The 22806-nt window shown below is 37.8% G+C and overlaps 1 protein-coding gene across 1 annotated transcript in view; it reads right to left on the reverse strand.

The window, feature by feature from the left end:
- Positions 1-21403: 21403 nt before the first annotated feature.
- The window catches only part of PPP3CA (protein phosphatase 3 catalytic subunit alpha), a 300315-nt gene continuing 298912 nt past the window's right edge, over positions 21404-22806 (reverse strand). The window contains exon 13 of the mRNA XM_029235318.1: positions 21404-22198. Within this exon, the coding sequence (XP_029091151.1) occupies positions 22002-22198 (197 nt within the window). The 3' untranslated portion in view covers positions 21404-22001. The remainder of the gene's footprint in view (positions 22199-22806) is intronic.

The following is a 22806-nucleotide window of genomic DNA, read 5'->3' on the forward strand; positions in this document are numbered from 1 at the left end:
AACCCTATGCAGGAGCCAGTTGGGCCATTTCCAAGGATCAATTTATAAGGGGTACAAAAACATTGCAGCAGATGTAAGGAAATGAAATAAAATTACCATAATTCTTCTTCGGATGAGTGCTGTGTGTTGGCTGGGAGAAATACTTTGATAGGCTGCATGGTTTGTGGAGGGGGGGGAGGGTGAAAGGTGACAGCCCCCAGGAGATGTGAGTGCTTCAAGGCAGCAGTCACTCGCAGTGTGATGGTACCAAGACAAGATGTGTTAGCCACCATGGCTACTCGTTCACATGGTTTGAAGTGAGTAATCACTGGGTTATTGTTCTCCATTCTCAAGTTTCCACAAGTTTCCCCAAATGGATTCCTCAGTTCCATGACTCACCAAAGGCTTTTGTTTGAACCAATATTAAACCTTGGGGTGTGACAAATGGGCTTGTCAATCCCTTGCTCAGTGTGTATACAGTTCATTATTTTGTGCTCTTTTTATACTGTACACTCTCCAAGTAGCTGGTCCAAACAGATACTTTATGCAAATCCTTCAGTGGAAAAAAAAAAGCAAGGCACAGTTTAGAAGGGTGCACATTTGGTGATCAAATAACTGAAAGCAGGTTGTAGCAAAAGATCCAAAAGCATTAAAAACATCCCCAAATATTTCTCAGCCAGTTTTATTTTTCCACTGCTCGTAAGCCACTAACTCTGCCTCTCAGTTGCGTGAGGGTTTAAACATCTTTCCAACTCAGAAACTACCATGGCTTCCCGAAGCACACACATCCAGACTTTCAATAGGAAGTTGCAGCAAGAAGCAGGCTTGTCTCCAAAATTGTCCATTATGAACAAGCCTCAGAACCTTTGATCTTAATTAGCTAAACAAGCTCCTAGGACTTTATTTATTGGTAGAGCCAGCTCAGTTAATTGACTTAGTCACATTTTTCCCATTTGGCACACAGTTTTGGTCATAGTAACTTAAGAAGATGACCAAGATATGCGAAGTTATTTTATCAGAGGAAAAATAATACTAGAACATATAAACACCATTTCTTAGGACCTATAACTTAAAGTGCCCAGTATGTTGTACATGGTAAGCTCCAACTCTTGTACTTCATTTGATTCTTATCACCATGTATTTAACAAATACAAAAACCACACATGAGCACCAACCAATTGGAACAGACTTTGTAATAACTGGCCTCTGCTTACCTCTTTGTACCATCAAAATATGGGTCTTGATGTTTAAGGTAGACTTAATGTTGAGGCAGAAAGATATAAACCCTGTAGGCAAGATAACTTTAGAATTTTCTTTTCATCTATTATTAACTCCTAGGGATTTGATAGATAACTTAAAAACAAAATGGACTGAATACCCAGACATCTGCACATAGCTCTTCCTTTGGTTCCTTCCTTTGTTCAAATTCTGGATTTGCAAAGAAATCACTGTATAGGGCTGTGTGCATAGAACTCTGTACACTCTATATAGGTTCAATTAGGGGATTTACAGTGGTAACTATTTCCATACTTTGTTTTTATTTTTGTGTTGATTTTAGAGATTAATCCCCCTAATTCTTCTGAAGAAAAGAGCTAAGGCATCCTCAAAGGAATTAAAAAGCATTCAGACTGAACCATGGTGCTAGGCCATAAGCAACTTTTCTTCATGATTAGTCTTTGTTTAGAATATGACGTTCTATCTCCAGATATTTATGTGACAGCCATTTAGACTATTTATTCCTCTTGAATACAGTGAGGAAAATTCTTTTCTTTATAGCAACTCCTACTCACCCCAACTCCTTCTCATTTTGTGATGGCCTTTTACATTGCAGGCAGCAGAGAAGGCTCTAAGACTTCTCAGCCTGTCTTTGGTAAGGAGGTCAGGATGCTCTTCCCTTTATCTTTTACCCAAGTGTGGATCAAAGTGAAGCCAAAAGATCTCCAGGGACAGGACTGAACAGCAGCTTCCTCGTTTTCTTTCTCCTCTTCATTCATATACCTGGCCCGATTCAGGTAGGATGTGAAAATGCTAACTATTAGACTGGTAGAAATGATCCGCGTCAACTCCAAGGGAAAAGCAGTACAGTGATGGACAATGTGCTCTTAGGCGGAGGAGAATGAACTTGTACCCTGGAGGTCCAGGAACGTCACATGCTACATGTTATGCTACAAGCTGGAAAGGTTTTCAACGTTCTAGATTTGATCATTAAAAATGCCACATGATTATACTTCTTTCTACTCCAATATATGTCTGTTTACCTACAAAAATATTTTCTGTTACTTACCATGGAATGAAGTTGACTTACCATGGAATCAAATGACTTCTTAGAATTAAGTTTTAAGACAATATACCATGTTTTTCCTATGGAATCATGTGTCCTCTGGCATACCAGCTTGAGAATCTCAGATGTAGATGAAAGAGTGTTATACTTAGAGAATGAGGCCTGGATTCTAATCCTGCCTCTGTCAGTAATATTTTCTTTAATCTTGATTATTTTGTTTAATATCCCTGTTTCCCCCTTTAAATGAAGGAAAATATTTTCAATGTATTGCAATTATAAAATTCTATAAAGCTTATATTTTTGTGTTATAATTTTATACATATTATCTTTAGAACAAGTTAGGTCATATTAAAAAATTCCTGAAAACATTTGATGCTTCTAGAAAAGAGAATGGAGTAGCCATGAAAAATAAACATAAGAAATATTTCTTAGAGCAGTAGCAAGAGTTTATTGAAGTCAGGGAGATTGAATTGAGACTCAGAAATCAACACCAGTGATTGGTAAACTTGAACTTCAAGATTTCTACCGTTTTCTGCCTTTTGCATTTAAAAGTGCTCAATAATCAAGAAAAAACATTTAGTAAAATTATGTATGCATTGTCTTTCACATAGCAAAACCACTTCAAAAAAATCTATTCCGAAGCTATGCTAGCAAAAACACAGGCATGACATATATATAATAGCAAAAGACTAGAACCGATCTAAAAGTTATTACTAAGGCACTGGTTGAATAAACAATGGTTTGTCCACATGATGGAGTATTATAAAGCTGTAAACAAGGCATGATATATAATGCAATGGATTTATCTCTATAATATATAAAGTAAAAAAAAAAGGAGAAATATGAGCATAATATAGTTCACCTAAGAAAGGAATGAATATGAATATATATATTCATATTTGTGAAATGGAAAGATAAACCGAAAACGCGGGAGAGGCCACAGCAGTGAGGGGCCCGAATACCGAAAAAAAAAAATGTGTATTCTGCTCTTGTGGAGTGGAATGTTCCATAAATGTCACTTAGGTCAAGTTGGTTGATAGCACTAGTCAAATTTTCTATACCCTTGCTGATTTTCTGCCTTAGTTCTATCAGTATTGAGAGAGATATTGAAATCTTTGACTATCATTGTTAATTTGTCTTGTTCTCCTCGCAGTTCTGTTTTTGCTTCATCTGTTTTTAAGGTTTATGACTGGGTGTATAAACATTTAAGATTGTTATGAGCTGTTGAAGAATTTATTTTTTTTGTTATTGTGAAAGAATCTTCTCATCCCAGGAAATATTTTCTGCTCTGAAATATACTCTGTCTGATATGAATATAGCCACTTCAGCTTTCATTTGATCAGTGTTAACATGGTATGTCTTTTTCTAGTCTTTTTACTTTTTATTCATTTGTGACTTTATATTTGAAAGTGCTCCTTATATACAACTTATAACAGTGTCTTGCTTTTAAAAATCTATCTATGACTTTTAATTGGAGGATTTAGACTATTTACATTCACTGTGATTAAATTATTAAGCTTGAGTCTATCATCTTACTGTGTTTTCTATTTTTCCCTCTGCTTTTTGTTCTTTTCCTTTTTTGCCTCATTTTGGACTAATTGAATTATTTATGATTTTATTTTATCTCATTTGTTGGCTTTTTAGCTACAATTTTTTGTTTTGTTATTTTAGTGGTTGCTCTATGGTTTATGATATGCTCCTTTACCTTATCTCAATCTGCCTTCAAGTAACATTAAAACATCCCATGTATAGCATAAGGATCTTATCACATACTTTCATCTTTCCTTCTGAGCTTTGTGTTATTTTTATCTTATGTTTTACATATATGTTAGGCCTTTCACTACATTATTATTATTTTTTTATTTTAACAGTCTACGATCCTATAGACATTTAAATAATTAGAAAAAAAACTTGTATATTTGCTTATGTAGTTACCATTGTGAGACAATTCTTAATGAGTTTCCCATATTTCTGAACATCTTGTGAGCAAAGGCACTGGAAGCTTTTTCTAGACTATCTTTCCAAGGATGTTTATATAATGAACAGCCTTCAATGAGACTAAAATAATGCCTCCTGCTGGTACAGAGGGCATGGGTTTTGCTATCTTTTATACTAAAGATAATGCTTTCCTCCTGGAAAAAGTTTGGACAGATTTGCTTGCAGTCTATAAAAAAAAAATTATTTTACTAAATTCAGGGTTTCTCGCTTACAAGGAACCATGTGCATCACACATCTAGGCCAACCTGCTTTACCACACGGGCCTTGGGTGGCATGGAAACCTGGCACAAACATGAAGCTCGTGCTGCTTGCTGTGTTATGAGTAATAAAGTTCTTTGTCTCTGACCCAGGAGTCTTGTATCTTCTGCCAGCAGCCATGAAACTGTGGAAGGCTAACTTATTAACTTGCAAATAGAGTGAAAGCTCAGACCATTCACAGTTCTTGATAATTACTATTTCTGGGATGCTTCATTCCTTTATGTAGATACAGACTTTCATCTGGTATCATTTTCCTTCTGCCTGAAGGACTTCCTTTAAGATTTCTTGCAGTGTGGGACCGCATGTGATGGGTTCTTTCATTCTCTGTATGTCTGGGAAATTATTTTTTTCTGCCTTCCTTTCTGAAGGTTGTATTTGCTGAGTATAGGATTCTAGGGATGCAGTTTTCCTTTTTTAAATTTCAGTATCTTAAAACCATTCTTCCACTATCTTCTTGCCTGTATTGATTCCTATGAGACATTTTTTATTATATTTTTTCTATGCGTGATGTGTCTCTGGCAGCTTTAAAGATTTTCTCTTGATAATTGGTTGTGTGCAACTTGATTACAATCATCTTGATGTTCTTTTGTTTACGGTTTCTGTGCTTTGGATTAAGCTTCTTGCACATACAGGTTTATAATTTCCATCAAATTTGGAATTTTTTTGAACCATTATTCTTCACTTATTTTTACTTTCCTCCATTCCTCTTTCCCTTTCATTTGTGGACTCTAACTATAGATATATTGAGCCTCTGCAGTTATCCCACAGTGCGTAGATTTTCTTTCCACTTTCTTTTTCAAATTATTTTATTTTGGCTAGTTTCTATTATTATGACTCCAATGTAACTAATCTTTTCTTCTGCGATAGTGAATCTGCCATTAATCCCATTCAATATACTTTTTCATCTCACACATTGTAGTTTCCACTTGCAGAGCTTTGAGTTGTTTTTTGCTTTTGTTTTTTTTTACATCTTCTATGTCTTAATTTTGAACATCTGGAATCAGGACCAGGACTAGGGTGAGACATGAGACATATGTGGGGCACAGATTTTAGGAAGGCACTCACCCTCAGGGATGTGCAAGTGCTAAACTCACTCTATTGGGAATAGTTATAATACTTCTTTTAATGTCCCTGTCTGCTGATTCTCCTGTCTGTGTTAGCTCTGTGTCTGTTTCAATTGATTGATTGATTTCCTCTTTGTAGGTCATAAAAAAAATTCTGTAAGGTTGTATAGCAAAACCTGTTTCTCTCTTTTGGGCAGTCATATTTCTTAATTTAATCTCATTTATTTACACTGTCTACCCTATTTCATCAGGCACATATTTCTTATGTAGTTATATATCATGCAAGGTTTGTTAACATTTAATTTTGAAAAAAAATCTTAAACTTACAGGGAAGTTGTAAAAATAATACAGTAGACTCCCAAATAGCCTTCACCTTAATTTCCAGTTCTTCACATTTTTCCACAGAAAGTAAGTTGTAAATATTATTGTGAAATTATTTTAATCATACTGGCACTTGTAAAGAATAATATATCAAATGTCTGTGAACTTAGTCCCCAAAGCATGGACTACTGCCCTCATCTACATCACTTATTACAAATTATTGCTACTGGCCAAAAAGCATCCGGGGTAAGGTTGTGGAATGACCAAAGTAAACTCATCACTATTATTCAGGGAAAGACAGCATTATACTGTGCTGGTGATAAGTTAGAACACACTATTCAAATATAAATGAGAGCATAACTCTTGAAGATAAAAATAGTCCCTGCTTGTTTCTTCGGCAAAATCTATGCGATCAATCTGTTTGCTTCCATCTGTAGCTTCATGCCTATGTGTTTCCTTTATCGTAGCATCAATTCCTCTTCAAACAACATAAGGCCCTGGGAACATGGGGTTAAGGCAGGGAGAAAAGAACGCCATAGCACCAAAATATTTAAACTGGATGTCGCCAGGGTATTTCCCAAGTTGGAGATGTCTAATGGAGAGAAATGGCGTGGGTGTTGGATCTCATCCCCACTCCAATTTTATAAGATCAGTTGAGCAGATTTACATTCTTCTGATTGTTTTCTTTTTTTCTTGGAGACTTGACTCCTGAAGCCATTTTGCAGCGTCAGGAAAGGCAGTCTTAGAATGCCATTTGTAGTTGAAGCCTGGGGCCTCTGTCACATCCCCTCAACCCTGCTCTTCTGTTTCAGTGCAGCTGCAGTGGACAGTTCTCTTTGCTCATAGACTCACCTTAGTGTCAGTTCCCAAGCAAGCAGATGTCTTTCTGTATTCTGCCCTGTGTCCTTCTTAGACACGGCAGGAACTCCTGTGGCCCACATGAAAACATGGAGCAAGAATCTGGGAGAGTTCATGTCCCCAGGGAGCAACTCTCAAACAAGGGGAGTAGGTGGATAAATACTTCCATGTCTCAGTTTTCAAGGAGGGCAGCTCTTGGAGGCACTGTGCACATTAAGAGAGCATGGCCTACATTACTGATCTTTCAGTCTCACCCCCTCTGTCCCCTCACTCCTGCTTCCTGGGATAAACTACCAGCGTCCTAAGCTTTGTCTCTGGCTCTGCTTTTGGGAAACCTAAAATAAAACAGCATTCACTCCTTGGGTATATTTAATGCCTGATTTACTGAAGGCAACTGGATTTAACTCTGCTTGTTTTATCGAATGCCCACAAAAGCAAGGGCAATGGCTATTTCATCCACCATTTTATCCCCAGAGCCCAGCATAATTGCTTGAGCAAAGAAATCCTTGGCTAAAAAAATAAATTAGTTAAAATGAGGCAAAAGAAAATTCATTCCTTATTCATAATTTAAAAAAAAATCACATGAACCCGTCTTAGAATTGCATAAATACCACTCAAGAATCCAGCTTCTGCCAATCGCTGCTGAATACGAGCATAAAATAGATAAATTTTCTGAGCTGAGGAGATTGTTCTTTAAACTGGACAAAATAGTATTTTTAAGGGTAGGTGACTCTATTTATAAAGACATCTTAATAAACCCTCAATTGCTTCCTTACTTTCCCTAGTGCTTGAATATTTAGCACATAGAGTTAGTATGTTTATGTAGATATCTCATGTATATTTATGAATATATCTATAGAGATGTAGTTTATTCTGTCTCCTTTTGACTCCATAAGAATATAAAACAGTATGTTTCCACTTTGGTCAAGAAAAGCTAATTTTGCTAAACCAATTATTTGGCTGGTTCATTAAGCAATTTTCAAACCTAATAACTATGAGCTAGTTAATGCCTAGACTACTTCTTCGTCTTCCAAGTCTAACCTAGTTTTTCCCTAAACTCTGATGAAGGAATTATTTCCTCCATCATTTCTTACTCCCTTTCATTTGAAATGTCTTTTGTACCCTTAACTATTGCTTCAGGTTTGGTCTGAGAGTCAGAAATCCTACAGATTCTTCTCTTTTCTCAAGTATCAGCAGGCTAGAGATCCAGGTCTGCTTATTTTTCACTGAACTCCAAAGGTAAAACTGCTGTGTAACTTTCTCTGTAAAATGATTGGGACTTTCGTAACTGGACCAAATCTCAACAAGTAATTTTAGTTCAGCTTCTTTCTCCAACCCTATCAGGGGATTGTGTGCCTCTGTGTGTGTGCATGTGTGCACGTGTTCATGTGTGTGTGTGTGTGTGTGTGTGTGTGTGTGTGTGTGTTTGGGTTGGAGGATGTGAGGTTAGAGGAGCCCTGGCCTCCAAGTTAAGGATGTCTTTTAGAGCACGCTACACTGTGTCTCTTACCCTGCTGCTGCTGCCTTTCGATGGCTCACATGATCTGACAGTTGCCTTCCGCGTTGTACGTTTAGTTCACAATAGAAACTCCTGGTGATCTGGATTCTTTAGCTGCTCACAGACTACAGGTTACAATTCTGATCTTCAGGTAAACTCCCTGTGTCTTGAGTTTATCATCGATTTTTATGCCTTCTTTTTGATCAGATTCCATAGTTCATATTCATTCCGTATTTCTTACCGGCCTGTGGTTCATCTCATCCAGTACTTCTCTCTCATTTTATGCTTTAGGTGGGTCCCATAACTCATGCCAGGCTATATCCAAACTCAGATTTATAAAAAATAAATTATAAATTGTTTTCACTACGTCCCATATCTCCCATATGGTAGTAGTGGTTACTTGCTATTCATTCATTCTTTCATTCATTCAACCAGTATGGATTGAATGCCTCACTTGAGGAACAGCTGGGTATTCTTTAAATAGCTTGGAAGTTGACGTGCACATTGAACTGTGGCAGCCACCTCAATTTTGTATGACATCAGCTTGACAGAAGTAAAATTTGATTTGGTAGCACAAGGGGTCGATTTGAAAACTCTTAGAGAGTGCCTAAATTTTAAGTCACTTTTTAAAATACACGATGAAAATTGGAAAAAGGCACTTTGGGGGAATGACATTGAGAAACCACAAGAAGGCCAGAGGAAGGCCTATGGTGTAGGATAGAGGTCAGGGTGAGGTAACCCTAACCCTAACTCTAACCCTATCCTATGGTGTAGGATAGAGTACAGTGCAGTACTGGGATAGGGATGGCTGGAACTTTGTTTGAATAGGACGGAACTGTGACGCCATGGATAAATGTTGAAGAAGTCACGATAAATGCTCCAAAGTGTGTTTGGAAACTGCAATGACTTGCTTCTCCAAGGGTCAGATGAAACAACATTTATCTAAGAGAAGGAACTGTGGCTTCTGCCTGTAGATTTTGCTAGAAATTTGCTAAGAATTCACCACTCTTTTGATTTCCATTTCCAAGGACGTATTCTACTTCACTGCTCAAATGTGCTTGCACCAGTCTCTCCGTCAGAGCACTGAGATTAGAAGGCAAAGTCTTAGACCCGGAGTCCCATTTTCATGTTGCTCAGAGTGCCCCCAGATACCTGAGGTACCAAGCTTTTCTCATCATTAGAATGGGGTCTGCTCATACTTGGACCTGTGAACAATTCTGCCTTCTAAGTTACTTATGTTCATAATTGTACTCAAAATTGTGGTAGCCAAAAATGTGCCATGTTTAATAACAAAAGTGTGGTTAAGAACATATAAATATTAAGAACAAAAAAACAGGAATGACAAAAGAACACAATATAGTGTCAACTTAATGCTGTAAACAGGTGACATACAGAAAGTCTGAGTCCGGAGTGTGAATGATCTGTAAGAACTGGATGGGGCAGAGCTGTGGGAAGGATGAACTGAGAGCAGCTCAAGGAAGCTGACCTCAACAGAGGACCTAAAAGACCATAAAAATGTTTGGTTTGGGGGCTTCCCTGGTGGCGCAGTGGTTGAGAGTCCACCTGCCGATGCAGGGGACACGGGTTCGTGCCCCGGTCCGGGAGGATCCCACATGCCGCGGAGAGGCTGGGCCCCTGAGCCATGGCCGCTGAGCCTGCGCGTCCGGAGCCTGTTCTCCGCAACGGGAGAGGCCACGGCGGTGAGAGGCCCGCGTACCGCAAAAAAAAAAAAAGTTTGATTTGGGGAGAAGCATCTAGGAGCAAGAACAATCAACTTGGTGTTTTCAGGTGACTCCCTAAATGCAGTAGAATAATTTTTATTTTCTATTCCTTCTTTTGAGAAACAGCAAGCTTGAGGAAATTGCTTTAATCACTGTGGTTGTAAAACAAGTCATAGGTGAGAAGTTAGACTTATGTGCTAATAATAAACACAGCAACATTCCATCATTTTTTTTAGCTACCGTATCTATTGACCTAAGTGGCTTAATTTGCACACAATATCTATTCCTTGCAAAAAGTGTTGGTAATAGGAGGTCAAAAACATTAGGTATGAAATTAATTAACCACCTTCTAAGCAAGTTTCCCCAAAGCATCAGTTTTGCCTTAAGATAGGGCAAAAAAGAATATTGAGAAAGAAATTAAAACTGAGGGGGAAAAAAAGTGTTTCAGCACAGATGGCCTGGTTTGTGATGGGAAAAGAGGTCAGGTGTAATATAGTATTCCATTTCATTTCTAAAATGAAAAATGCCTACATATTGGCAGGAAGGTCTGGTCTCCTGATTCAGCCAAGGAGGTCAAGTCGAAACTTTATCTTTTAAAGAAATAGATCATGTAATTTGTTGCTTGAGAGTAATTGAAAGTTGGCACAATTGGAGAACCATTTCCCCTGAAGACTCACTCCTCTTAAATTGAGCAAATGTCAGAACCAGACATTTAAAAGCTAATGTTTATCTTCTAATTCTCAAAGACTTTATTGTGTGTGTTTCCTGTGGATTTGTGTACATGAACTTTCCTAGGCTTGTGTAAACCGTTCATACCAGGCTGCCTCTGACCACTGATCCCTTAAATAGAAGCAACATTTCAGAAACTATTAGTGAACTTGAAATAGAAGGAATGGTTAGAACAGTGATTTGTAACTCTTTCAGACCCAATGCCCTCTTTTTATAACAAGCATTTTCTATTTATTAGTGTTTGATTTTCATCAATTTTTTAAAAAGAGAAACATAAAATATAACACAAATAAGGACCGTAATTGATTTAAGCCTCACTTTTTCCTTGTATAAGGAAATTATACCTATTTACAGGTGGCTAAATGTATCCATCACAGTTCTTTTTTTTTCTAAGAATATTTGCATTGATACAATTTTGAGCTTTCTAGAAAAATATCACTAATTATGACATTAACAATGGTTTGGGGAAGATAAAAGAATTTTTTGTTATTGTTGCCTTTTGATTTTTCTTTTAAAATATCCAATTAAAACGTGTAGGGCTTTAAACATGCAAGCACTGCTAAAAGGCTTTCAACATAAGCAGCACTGCCACATTGTGTATCTTCCAGCCCCCAATACCCTCTCCTTAGAGATAATTCTCTTCAACTCTTAGCTGTTTATTCTGGTATATACCTCACTAGTTTTAAACAATGTGTTTGTACCACTGTTTCTTTTTTAAGCTTTACTGAGGTATAATTATAATATATTATAATTAAAATATATTATAATAAAATTATAATATATTTAAAGTTATATACACATACATTGAATACACTTATGATGAATTGATATACACATACATTGTGAAAGGATTCCCCCATCTAGTTAATTAGCACATCCATCCCCTCACACAGTTACCTTTGTGTGTGCATGTGAGAACATCTAAGCTCTACACTCATAGCGAATTTCAGTTGTACAACACAGTGTTATCAACTATAGTCACCATATTACACATTAGATTTTCAGCAATTATGCATCTTAAAACCTTATTTGTAAAAAAGAAAAATTGTAACTCTGTGTGATAATGGATATTAATTAAACTTATTGTGGTAAGCATTTTGCGATATATGCACATATCAAATTATTTTGCTGTACACCTAAAACTAATACAATGTTACCTGGCAATTATATCTCAATAAAAAGATGAATAAGGTTTTGTTAATTTTTAAATATCTTAATTTCCATACAGTAAAATTAGCTTCCGTTTTGATGTACAGTTTTGGGTTGTAATACATGTATAGATTCACATAAGCACCATCACAATCAGGTCAAACAGCAGTTCCGATACACAAAAAAATTCCTTTATCCTGACCAGACCTTAGCCCTCGCCCTGACCCCTGAGAACCATTGATCTATCTGTAACCTGTCGCAACAGTTTTGCCTTTTCCAGAATGTTATATAAATGGGATCATACGGCATGTAATCTACTGAGACTGGCTTCTGTTGAGGGTCAGTTCTCCCTTGCTTTTCTACAGGTCTTGTGACAGCTTTTGTTTTAGACTATCTTTCTGAGGCTCTTTGTTATGGTAATTTCAAGACTGTTTGGTAAGATAGAGGCAAAGGGAAGATTTATTCCCTAACTATGATTTTAAGGATTAGGTCTCCCTATAAGCAAAAGTTGGGCAGGATTGCTTGGAGCCCCCTTTTATAAGATTGGGGTTTTCTAAGGTGGCATTCCTCAGCTGTGACAAACATCAGCTGGGTGGTTTTTTTTTTAAGCCTGCATTTGCCTTGCATTTTGCCCATGGGTTAGGGGCTAGGGGAACTGATTCCAGCATGAAGTTCATGCTGGCTGCTGTGCTGTGAGAAATAAAGTCCTTTGTCTCTGACCCAGGAGTTTCCTGTTTTCTGTCCCCATCTATGAAACTGTGGCAGGATAAATTGTTAGCTTGCAAGCCAAGTAAGACCTCAGACCCTTCACAATTCTTGATGCTTCCTCCATTTAGCAAAATACATTTTAATTCATTATGTTGTGTGTATCAGTAGTGTATTCGTTTCCTAGGGCTGCAGTAACGAAGTACCACAAACTGTGTGGCTTAAAACAATAGAAATCTATGGTCTTCCAGTTCTCCAGGCTAGAAGTCTGAAATCAAGGTTCCAGCAGGGCTAGGTTCCCTCTGAAACTTGTAGGGGAATCATTCCCTGTTTCTCCCTTGTTTCTGGTAGTTTGCCGACAATCTTTAGTGTTCCTTGGCTTGCAGCTTTGTTACTGCAATCTCTGCCTTGGTCGTCATGTAGCATTCATTCTCTTTGTGTTTTTCTGTCTTTACATGGCTGTCCCCTTATATGGGCACCAATCATATTGGATTAGAGGTCCATCCTACTTCAGTTTTACCTCATCTTAATTAATTACATCTGCAACAATTCTATTTCCAAATAGGGCCACATTCTTAAATATTGAGGGTGGAACTTCAATATATCTTTTTGGGGGGACACAATTCAATCCGTAACAAATAGTTTCCTTTTATTGTTAAGTAGTAGTCCGTTGAATTGGATGTATCACAGTTTGTTTATCCATTATCTGTTGAAGGACATTTATGTTGTTTCTGTTTGGGGTAGTTATGCATGAACATAACATTTGTGTACAGATTTTTGTGTGAACATAAATGTTAATTTCTCTAAGGTAAACGCCTAGGAATGGGATTGTCGGGTCATATGGTAACTTTATCTGAAACTGTTTAACTTTATGAAAAACTGTTTTCCAGAGTGGCTGTATCATTCTGGCTTTTACCAGAAATGTATGAGCGTTCCAGTTGCTCTGCATCCTCACAAGCACTTGATATCGTCATTTAAAAAATTTTGCTCTGTGTGTCTGTTTTGCCATTTGCATAGATGTATGGTGCTTTCTCATTGCAATTTTATATTTCCCTGGTGACTAACAATAGTGAGCATTTTTTCATGTGTTTATTTGCCACCAGTATACCTTGTCTGGTGTGTTAGTTCAAATCTTTTGCTCAGTTTTTAATTGGTTTGTTTGTTTGTTGCTTTACTTGGAGAAATTTGTTTATATTCTATATGTGTCACTCGATAGAGATGTGATTTTGAACACATTTTCTCCCAGACCATTTTCTTAAATATGCCATTTACAAAGCAAAAATATTTTAAGTATGATGAAGTTCGGTTTATCAATTTTTTTCTTATTTAACTTATGCTTTTGATGTCATACATGTGAAATCTTTGCCTAACCCAAGGTCACAGAAATATTCTCCTATGCTTTCATCTAAAGATTTTATACCTTGTGCTTTAAAATTCGAGCCTATGATCCATTTTGAGTTAAATTTTGTGTAAGGTGTGAGGTTGAATTCACTGTTTTTTTTGTGTGTGTGTTTGTTTGTTTTTGGTCAACAAATCTCCAGTCTTTCTAGTATCACTTGCTGAAAAAGTTATCCTTTCTCCATTGAACTGTCTTTGCACATTTCTCAATTGACCATTTGTGTGTGTCTATTTCTGGACTATTCTGTTCAAAAGCTTGTAAGTTTGTAATCTTGGATGCAAACTATTATATATAGAATGGGTAAACAACAAGGTCCTACTGTATAGCACAGGAAACTACATGCCATATCCTGTGATAAACCATAATGGAAAAGAATATGAAAAAGAATGTATATACATGTATAACTGAATCACTTTGCTGTACAGCTGAAATTAACACAACATTGTAAATCATCTATACTTCAGTAAAATAAATTAAAAAATAAATACAACCATTGAAAAAAGTAACTTGAGACAAAAAGTATATTATTTTAACACAAATATTTATTGCTAACTCTTCAAAATTCAGTTAGTAACCCTTCCCTTCCCATTTCCACCAGTCTTAAACTATTGTGTCGAACTTTGTCCAGTCCTTATCAGACTTCTCCATGGAAAGATCCACCTTAGCCCAAAAAACCCTCCTACATATTATGCTTTTGTTTTGCTTTTTCTAGATTTACTATGACCCTGCCAAAGTAGTGTTTACATGACCACAGTAAGAAATAAATTAAGAAGTAATTGAAGCTTTGCTTTATTTATATTTTATTTTAGTGGTGTAAGGAAGTGACCCCAGGAGCTGTGATAGTCTTTTGCAACCATGAAGAGAGAAACCAACAGTAGAAGTGTGTGAGAAGAAGCATGGACAGAGCCTAGGTCCTTGACGATGATGTTGAGCCACCAAACTAATCCTGGGACCATACAGTCTCGTCCATGTCAGTAACTGTAAATGCCCGTATGGTTCGAGCACAGTTAATCAGGTATTTGGTTTCTTGCAGCTGAAAGATCTGATACAAATAACTGATTTGGGTCCCCTTTCACCTGTCATTCTCCTTTTGTGAGCCACCACTCTTATGCTTTAACCATAGTGGGTGACATATCACTGTTTTTCTGGTGGAGCTTCTCCTTTGCTCTTACTTTTTCTACCAGGCTGAGTGCCTTTCAGTCCCCTCCCCAACATCTCTCCCCTACCAACCCTGCCTCGTAGTAAGGTGTCAACCAAATGCCATTTCTTCTAGGAGGACTTTCTGACTACACATACCTCCCCAACTCCCATCACACTCACACACACACGCACACACAGGATCTTCATCTACAGAATATTTATTGTAAGGACCCATGCGACTCAGTATGCGACTGAACATCACGCCCCAAAACACAAGTTTATTGAGTGCTTATTTTGTGCCAGGTACCATGACAAGTACCTTATTTGCATTATGCTTTTTAATCCCCAGGAAAAGTTTATGAATTAATTACTCTTATTGCCTTCATTTTACCAAAGGAAAAATGAGGTTTAAAAATGAGAAGCTTCTCAAGGTCACACAGATAACCAGTAAGTAGCAGAGCTATAAAAATTCCAACTCAGGTCTAACTCCACACTGGAACTCATATACAGTACACTGCACAAAAGTGAGCATGTGTGGCACAAAATACTGATTTATTTTCATGGCTACAGCATCTTGTGAAAGGAGAGATTGTCTTGAATTTCACAGCGTGCTCCTCTCTGCTGACCCATGTCCAGCACAAAGAGCTACACAATAAACGGGCTAATTGATCATATAGGAGTCCTTTTCTCTGAGAGCCAGAGCTCCTGCCTGCTTGTCCCAAGTGCCATCCCAGGCTCCAGTCCTGGCCTCCCCCTTTCTATAAAAACACCTATCTATATTAGCCTTTGGTCAGCCCTGTCAGAACTGGGATAAGGTAATTCTGTCTAAGATTTAGCAACTGACAGTGGTTTGTGGTTTCCTTCTCTACTGTGTGTCTTTTAATAGAGGACTTTTGGAGAAAGTGTTGTTGAAGCCAAAGGAATGTCTCTCTCATGGTAAAACTTCAGGTACATTATGAGATTCTTGAAGATTAAACTGCATTGACTATACATCCAAAAAGTATTTTTTGAACAAATCATAGCAAGCTGGTGGTGATCGTGGGTGAGGTTGTTATAGTGGGAGGGGTAATGTGGAGGAAGCAATTATTTCAGTATGAAAGCATTTCCTTCTCTTTGAGACACAGAAGGCTTTTTCATTGATTCTTCACAGAGGAGAGTACAGATTTACCACCCTAGTCTCCTTTTTCTGGTGAATTCTTATAAACTCAAAAAGGCCACCACCTCCTCCCCATAACCTGTCTGGTAGTCGTTGTTGAGGTTTACATAAATACTTAAATAGTTCCCACATTTTCATCTAAATTCATATTCATTAAGCAATTATAAGCAAAAAAAAATAATTCATTATGCATAATTCTGTGTAGCAGCAACAGTGAGTGGTAAAATATTTGTCCATGCCAGACAATCTGTTGAATTGGAAATATAGGACTGAGCTTTAAATTTGTTATAGAAGTAAACTAAGACATGGTTTCTCAAACTTGTCTGATCATAAGAATTTTGGTGGATGCTTATTAAAATGTAGGTTTCATTCCAGACCTTCAGGCCGCAGGAGAGACGTATGAGAAAGAGTGAGAAAACTGAACTGGGGTAAGTGTTTCTGCTGTCCTTCAATAAGGGTTTGCCACTTGGACTCTGGGGTAACCCTTATCAGGAGACCACGCTGAAAAACATTTTTGTTCTCTTTCCTTCCCTGCCCTTCTTCCAAGGAATGTTATGCCAGGTACTGTACACACTGAGAAAACAAAGATAAGCAACAATTCCTACTGAAGTACCAGACAAAGACAATAAACAATGATACAGTGTATTAAATGCTAAAATAGAGGCAGTACAGGACACTATGCACTTAGAGAGGAGGGAACGCCTGGTCCGAGTATTTAAGGCAAATTTGACATCTGCAAAGGAGAGGTCATTCCACATGGAAGATGCAGGAATACAGACCCAGAGGCTTAAGGAAACCTGGTGTTTTCTGAGCATTGTTAAATGCCTGGCATGGTTGAAGCTCAAGGTCAGGTTGGGGAAAGTGGGGGTAAATCGGCAAGAGTCAGATTGTGAATGGTCTCACGTGCCACTTTGAAGTTGTCGGACTCGGTCCTATAGACCAGCGGTCCCCAACCTTTTTGGCTTCAGGGACTGGAGTCGTGGAAGACAATTTTTCCATGGACTGGTGTGGGGGGATGGCTTTGGGATGATTCAAGCACATTACATTTATTGTGCACTTTTTTTCTATTATTACATTGTAATATATAATGAAATAATTATACAACTTATCGTAAGGCTGACAGGAGGTGGAGCTCAGGCGGTAATGCGAGCAATGGCTGTATTTACAGCCGTAAATACAGATGAAGCTTCGCTGGCTCACCAGCTGCTCACCTCCTGCCGTGCAGCCTGGTTCCTAACAGGCCATAGACTGGTACCCGTCAGTGGTCCGGCAGGTTAGGGACCCCTGCTGTAGACAGTGTGGAGCTATTGGGAAGAAACCTGCATGTCCCCAGAACTTAATGTAAAATGATTTCAAAATATACCTTGATAAGAACCCCTTAAGACTGGAGTTTAAGTCAACTTTGTTCTGAGCGAATAGTCAGTTTCCAGCTTTGCTCATCTAGTGGAGACTCTTCTCAACTAACATCTGATATAGAACACAATGTACAAAATAGATAAAAAGCCCCATGACAACATTCCTGTAAAACACGGGGTTCTAGGGAACAGTTTGCAAATCAAAGTTCTGTGCTCCCAAGAGGCTGAATAATTAAACGGATATTCAGACTCTTCCTATTGAAGGGTAACTTCAATGTTACCTTTGAAGAGAGCTCCTTCTACTATGTCTAGTATAGCTCCTTCCGTGAAGCGTCGTTCAGAACATGCCTGCGGCACTGAGTCGACTCTGCCTAGGTTTTAATCCTTCCAGTGAAGGGGAGGCATCCACACTCTCCCGCAGTTTCCTCTATGGTTAAACAGCTTCATTCGCTAGCAACTTCTCTGTTATGATAAGTAGGCATCGTTCTGATTTAAGCAAGGTCTTTTGGAATAATCAATTCAACATTAGAGCTATTATGTCGCCTTCTGTTCACCTTTTAGGTTTCTTTAATCTTTCCTAAAACAGACCCTCTCCCCTGCTGGTTCCCCATTTTCCCATGATTCAAATTTGCCAATGTTGCCTCTTGAAAACGTGATCACCAGGAATAGGTACAACATTTGTTTGGCTACTTCTTGCCTCCCATTACTATGTATGCATTTATAAAAAAATAAATTTATCATGAAAGGACCTCATCAGGGACTTTTCTGGTTAGTATTACCTTAAAATATATACAAAAGGAATATCCGTGAAACAGCGTAAAAATGGCATTACAAAGCAGCTCAGTGTTAAGCCAGACACTGCCTTACTATTTGATGGAATGCTGACACTTAACATCATAACGAAAATTGATAGGCTGTCAAGATTGCCATGCATTTGTGTGTGTGTGGAAAAAAATAAGAGCTTAGAACAGTGAGAGGAACGTAGCAGAGGCTCAGTGTTTGTGGAGTGAATGAAGTGGAAGGCCACCTACCACGGGAAAAGGACATATCTTTAGTCTGGGGATCTCAGATTTGTCCAACTCAAGGGGCTTCCAGGTTTGAAGAAATGTAGGCAGGCAGCGTAAGCTGCAAGGTCCCTGCTTCTCAACCGAGTGTGACAAGAGGGACCCAGTGAGTGGGAGATATGAAGTTGTCAAGGGCAAGTGTGAGACAGTTAAGTCAGCTTCGTGGTCCCTTCTTGTGGTGTTGGCTTCAAGTCGAGGCCCTGGTTTCTAGGCAGAAAGATGGATGTGTCCTCGAGTTTCTTATTTCACATGGATGTGGTGGGGTGGGAAGGACAGAAATGTTTAGGGACAAGATCATTCTGGGGGATTCAGCATCGCCATGACACTCTCTGGGCCGATACCACAAGACACTTCCCCTTTGACACACTGTCCTAGGAAACGCCACTGTCGATGACAAAAGATATTCCTCCCCTCGCCACTTTGTTCCTCATACAAGTTTAGTGTCTGAAGATTTTTCTTTCTTTTCTTCAAAAAATATTTAAAAAGAATATAAGTAGAAGATATTTTAGATAAGAAAAACTGCTGACCTAGGGTCAGTAGTCAAATCTAGCTCTTAATCCTTGAAAAGCTAGATAAAAAGTCAGCACTGAGTTTGAAGCCCAGGAGATGTAAGTCACCTTGGGGGTGGATGAAAAAGGGCAGAGGACAGGAGGGAGGGGGTGTGTGTGTGTGTGTGTGTGTGTGTGTGTGTGTTTAGCCAAAGAGTCACTGGAAAAAGCAACTGAAGAATCCAACAGTTTCTCCAAAAGTGAAAGAGATAGATTTAATAACTGATGATCGGGCAGTGTTATTGCTTTTAGAGAAATAACTTCAGTTGTACATTGATTTCCCTGATAGACTGAATTATAATGCAAACATATACACTATTACTTTCCTAACTACTTAGCAGAAAGACCAAGCAATACTCACATCAACTGCTTATTTTAATGCCAAATGTTTATTTTTATGTCATAGTTGCCTCAGCACAATTTGTAAAAGAAAGGAATCCAAAAAAAGGATTTTTTTTTTTTGGTCAGGATATTTTCTCTGCAGTTATAAGAAGGAAAATAAACACCTTGGTACCAGAATTACCATTTCTTTCATATCATTCTGATAAATATTGCATCTAAATATTTTCCTTGGGTGTCATATCCATGGTGGTGGGGGGGATGTTTGAGTTCATCAAAATAAATTTGGGATCATTTTTGTCAGAGAATATATCTAGAAAGTCTTTGTTTTGGTACACTAGATCACTACTTGCCATATTCTTATTATTTAATAGAACAGCATACTTTATTACATAAAAACAAAGTGCACTGAAAATGAACAATGTTAGAAATAAACTAAAATTTGGTGTATCTTAAATCTTCAGGTGATCAGATATTAGCTAAAGCGACGGGATACAAATTTCATATCGATACAAATGCAACTCTCTTGGGATGAAAATGCATTTACTTGCTTAGTTCTTTTCGATTGAGCAGACAGGGCATCCAGTACAACTGAAACAATGGATAACATTTTTTTTTTTTTTTTCAATAAAAAGGAATGCTCTGGTTTCTGAACGGGCTCCCACCTTTGAGGGAGCCAGAAGATGGCATTTGCTCCTTCAATATATTTCTCCTGTGTGATTTGAGACAAATCTACCAAGATTCTTACAGCGGAAGTAGGCACCACACCTGAGAGCCCAAGGCCCTTCAAGCAGCCACTTCAAGTCAATCTGTGATGCATTGGGGTGGACCCAGCACCTAGAAGACAGCATGGTAATTGTGCATGTAAATCCCTTCAGCAGACTCAGGGAAAGGAGGAGATTTCTTTAAGTTCATGCACATTTTATTGAGTAGTAATATAAAATGCTTTTTTCTTTTTCATTGTTACAAGTGCATGCTTTGATTGCCAACATTTCAGAAGTCAAATTACAAAGGCAAGGCTTTAGGCTGTAGTGAATTACTTGGGCACTTATACAATTGTTAAAAAATATGAATGGACTTTTGTTGTTGTTGTTGTTTTCAGAATGAACCAGTTGTAACCCGTAACTGATATACAAAGGGAAAAAGTGAAAAAAGTACATATTTTGTGGCACATGACAGAACCTAACAAAATAACTCAACTGTTATGACATTAACAGTTACCATGCATTTAGAGTTTCACATGTAACTATGAACTTATTTAAATTTCACAAGGTTTGCTAAACATGCTAACCATCTATATGTGCACTGACAAGCTTATGTTAAAAACTTTTAAGAATACTCTCCCCTTTAGATTTTTTCAAAGCTTTTTTTTTGATTACAAAATTTCAAAGGCATGAAGCATTTTAGAGAATATAAAGTACGCCAGTATACATACATTTCCAGTATATGTCAGACCACTAAGCGCATTACAGTCCCATACAGGCCGATACAGCCATTTTTTTCCTTAAAAAACATGCATAGGCAGATTTTTTTTTTACAGAATATAGATGCTTTATCACTGTACTTAATATGGTGTCTTGTTTACTATACTTAAAAATGCACCACTCATAAATATTTAATTCAGCAAGCCACAACCAAGACTTGATTTATCAACAAAAACCCCTAAATATAAACAGCAAAAAAAAAAAAAAGAGATAGATGTAATTATTCCAGTTTTTTAAAACTTAAAAGAAAAGGTATTCATTGCCAAAGTAATAAGATAAGTGTTATATGGAAACAAGGGCATTCAAGCACACTAAAGAAACCTGAGGTAAGCATAATCTGTACAAAATTAAACTGTCCTTTTTGGCATTTTAACAAATTTGCAACATTCTTTTTTTTTTCTTTTTCTGCTTTTTTTTTTTTTAAGACTGCCTAATTCATTTTATAGCCATTGTCTGACAAGAGTAGCAAAACATTATCAATAAATAGTCCTTATTTAGTTTGTACATCATTTTGTTAAAAATGTTTGATGTCATCCATTTTTAGTGCTGCAACTGTAAACGTACAATAGAGTAAGAAATTAGACAAAGTTTTCGTGTCCAGTAACATAATAAAAGACCTCTCATTAACCTATCTAGAAGTCCCCGATGCAGTAGGAAAACCTGTTCATTCCCCTAACATTGCAGTATATACTAGCATTAGCTTTCTTTTTAAATTGTTTTTCCTATAAGCATTTTTAAAAGGCATACCCAAAAGAGGTGTTTAATCATAACCCTCACCAAAATATAGTTTATTATCTCTCTCCCTCTTTTCTAATGATAGTGTAAACTGAATCCAACTCCTGGCCCCAGAGCAAGTAAGCTACCATCAGAGGCAAGAACATCCAACTGCTGATATGCAGCAATCCCCATCACGCCCTGCAGCTCCCAAAAAAAAAAAAAAGTGAACAGGAAGTGGTCACTGGATATTGCTGTTATTACTGCCATTGCTGTCCGTGCCGTTAGTCTCTGAGGCGAGAGTCTTGTTGATGGAGTTAAGGTTGGTGTCAGAGGGCATGGCATCTCTGCGAGGTGGCATCCTCTCGTTAATTCGATCTAAGCCCTTGGCCTCCTCGAAGCTAGTGATCTTATGTTGTGGTGAAAATCCTTTGATAGCTAAACAGAAAATCATTAAAAAAAAAGAAAAACTGGGTTAGTCAGAGGAAAACAAAGGGCACAGCTGTTGTAGCAGGTGATGTTAGAGATTTCGCAGTGAGAGAGGGAATCCTTTAGTAGAGAACAAAGTGACGGGACCTGAACACAGCACAACAGACTCCTTACCATACCTGAAGATAACCGAGACGTTTGGTAACAGCCAATGTCTCTTGCCAACCAAAATGTCCTCTTCCAAGTTAGTAAGATGTGAACGTTTCTCTTGTCTTCATGGAAGTTTAGATCCACGAAGTGGTATGTAAAGAGAAAGGCTGCTACCAGGGATAGGTCTCTAGGCCTAGCATAGACTGGCCACATCGTTGGCACAATTACTGTATCAAATGCCCTAACCTAGAAAGAATGGAAATGGCCCTAATTTTACTATTCCATTGTGCTAGTAATGGCAAATTCAGGAGAATCACTGAAGCAGCTAGACCTAAAAATCTAGTGAAGAGTTTAGAGCAGAAGCTAAAAGGAGCTATAAAAGGCATGAACTTGGGGCGTTTCCATGCCATCTCAGGATCCCAGGAAGACTTGCTTGGCAAGCAAACAACTCAACAGTGGCATGAAAA

The sequence above is a fragment of the Monodon monoceros genome, unplaced genomic scaffold (assembly GCF_005190385.1).
Source record: "Monodon monoceros isolate NGI ecotype Baffin Bay Population unplaced genomic scaffold, NGI_Narwhal_1 Super_Scaffold_20, whole genome shotgun sequence".
NCBI lineage: Eukaryota > Metazoa > Chordata > Mammalia > Artiodactyla > Monodontidae > Monodon > Monodon monoceros.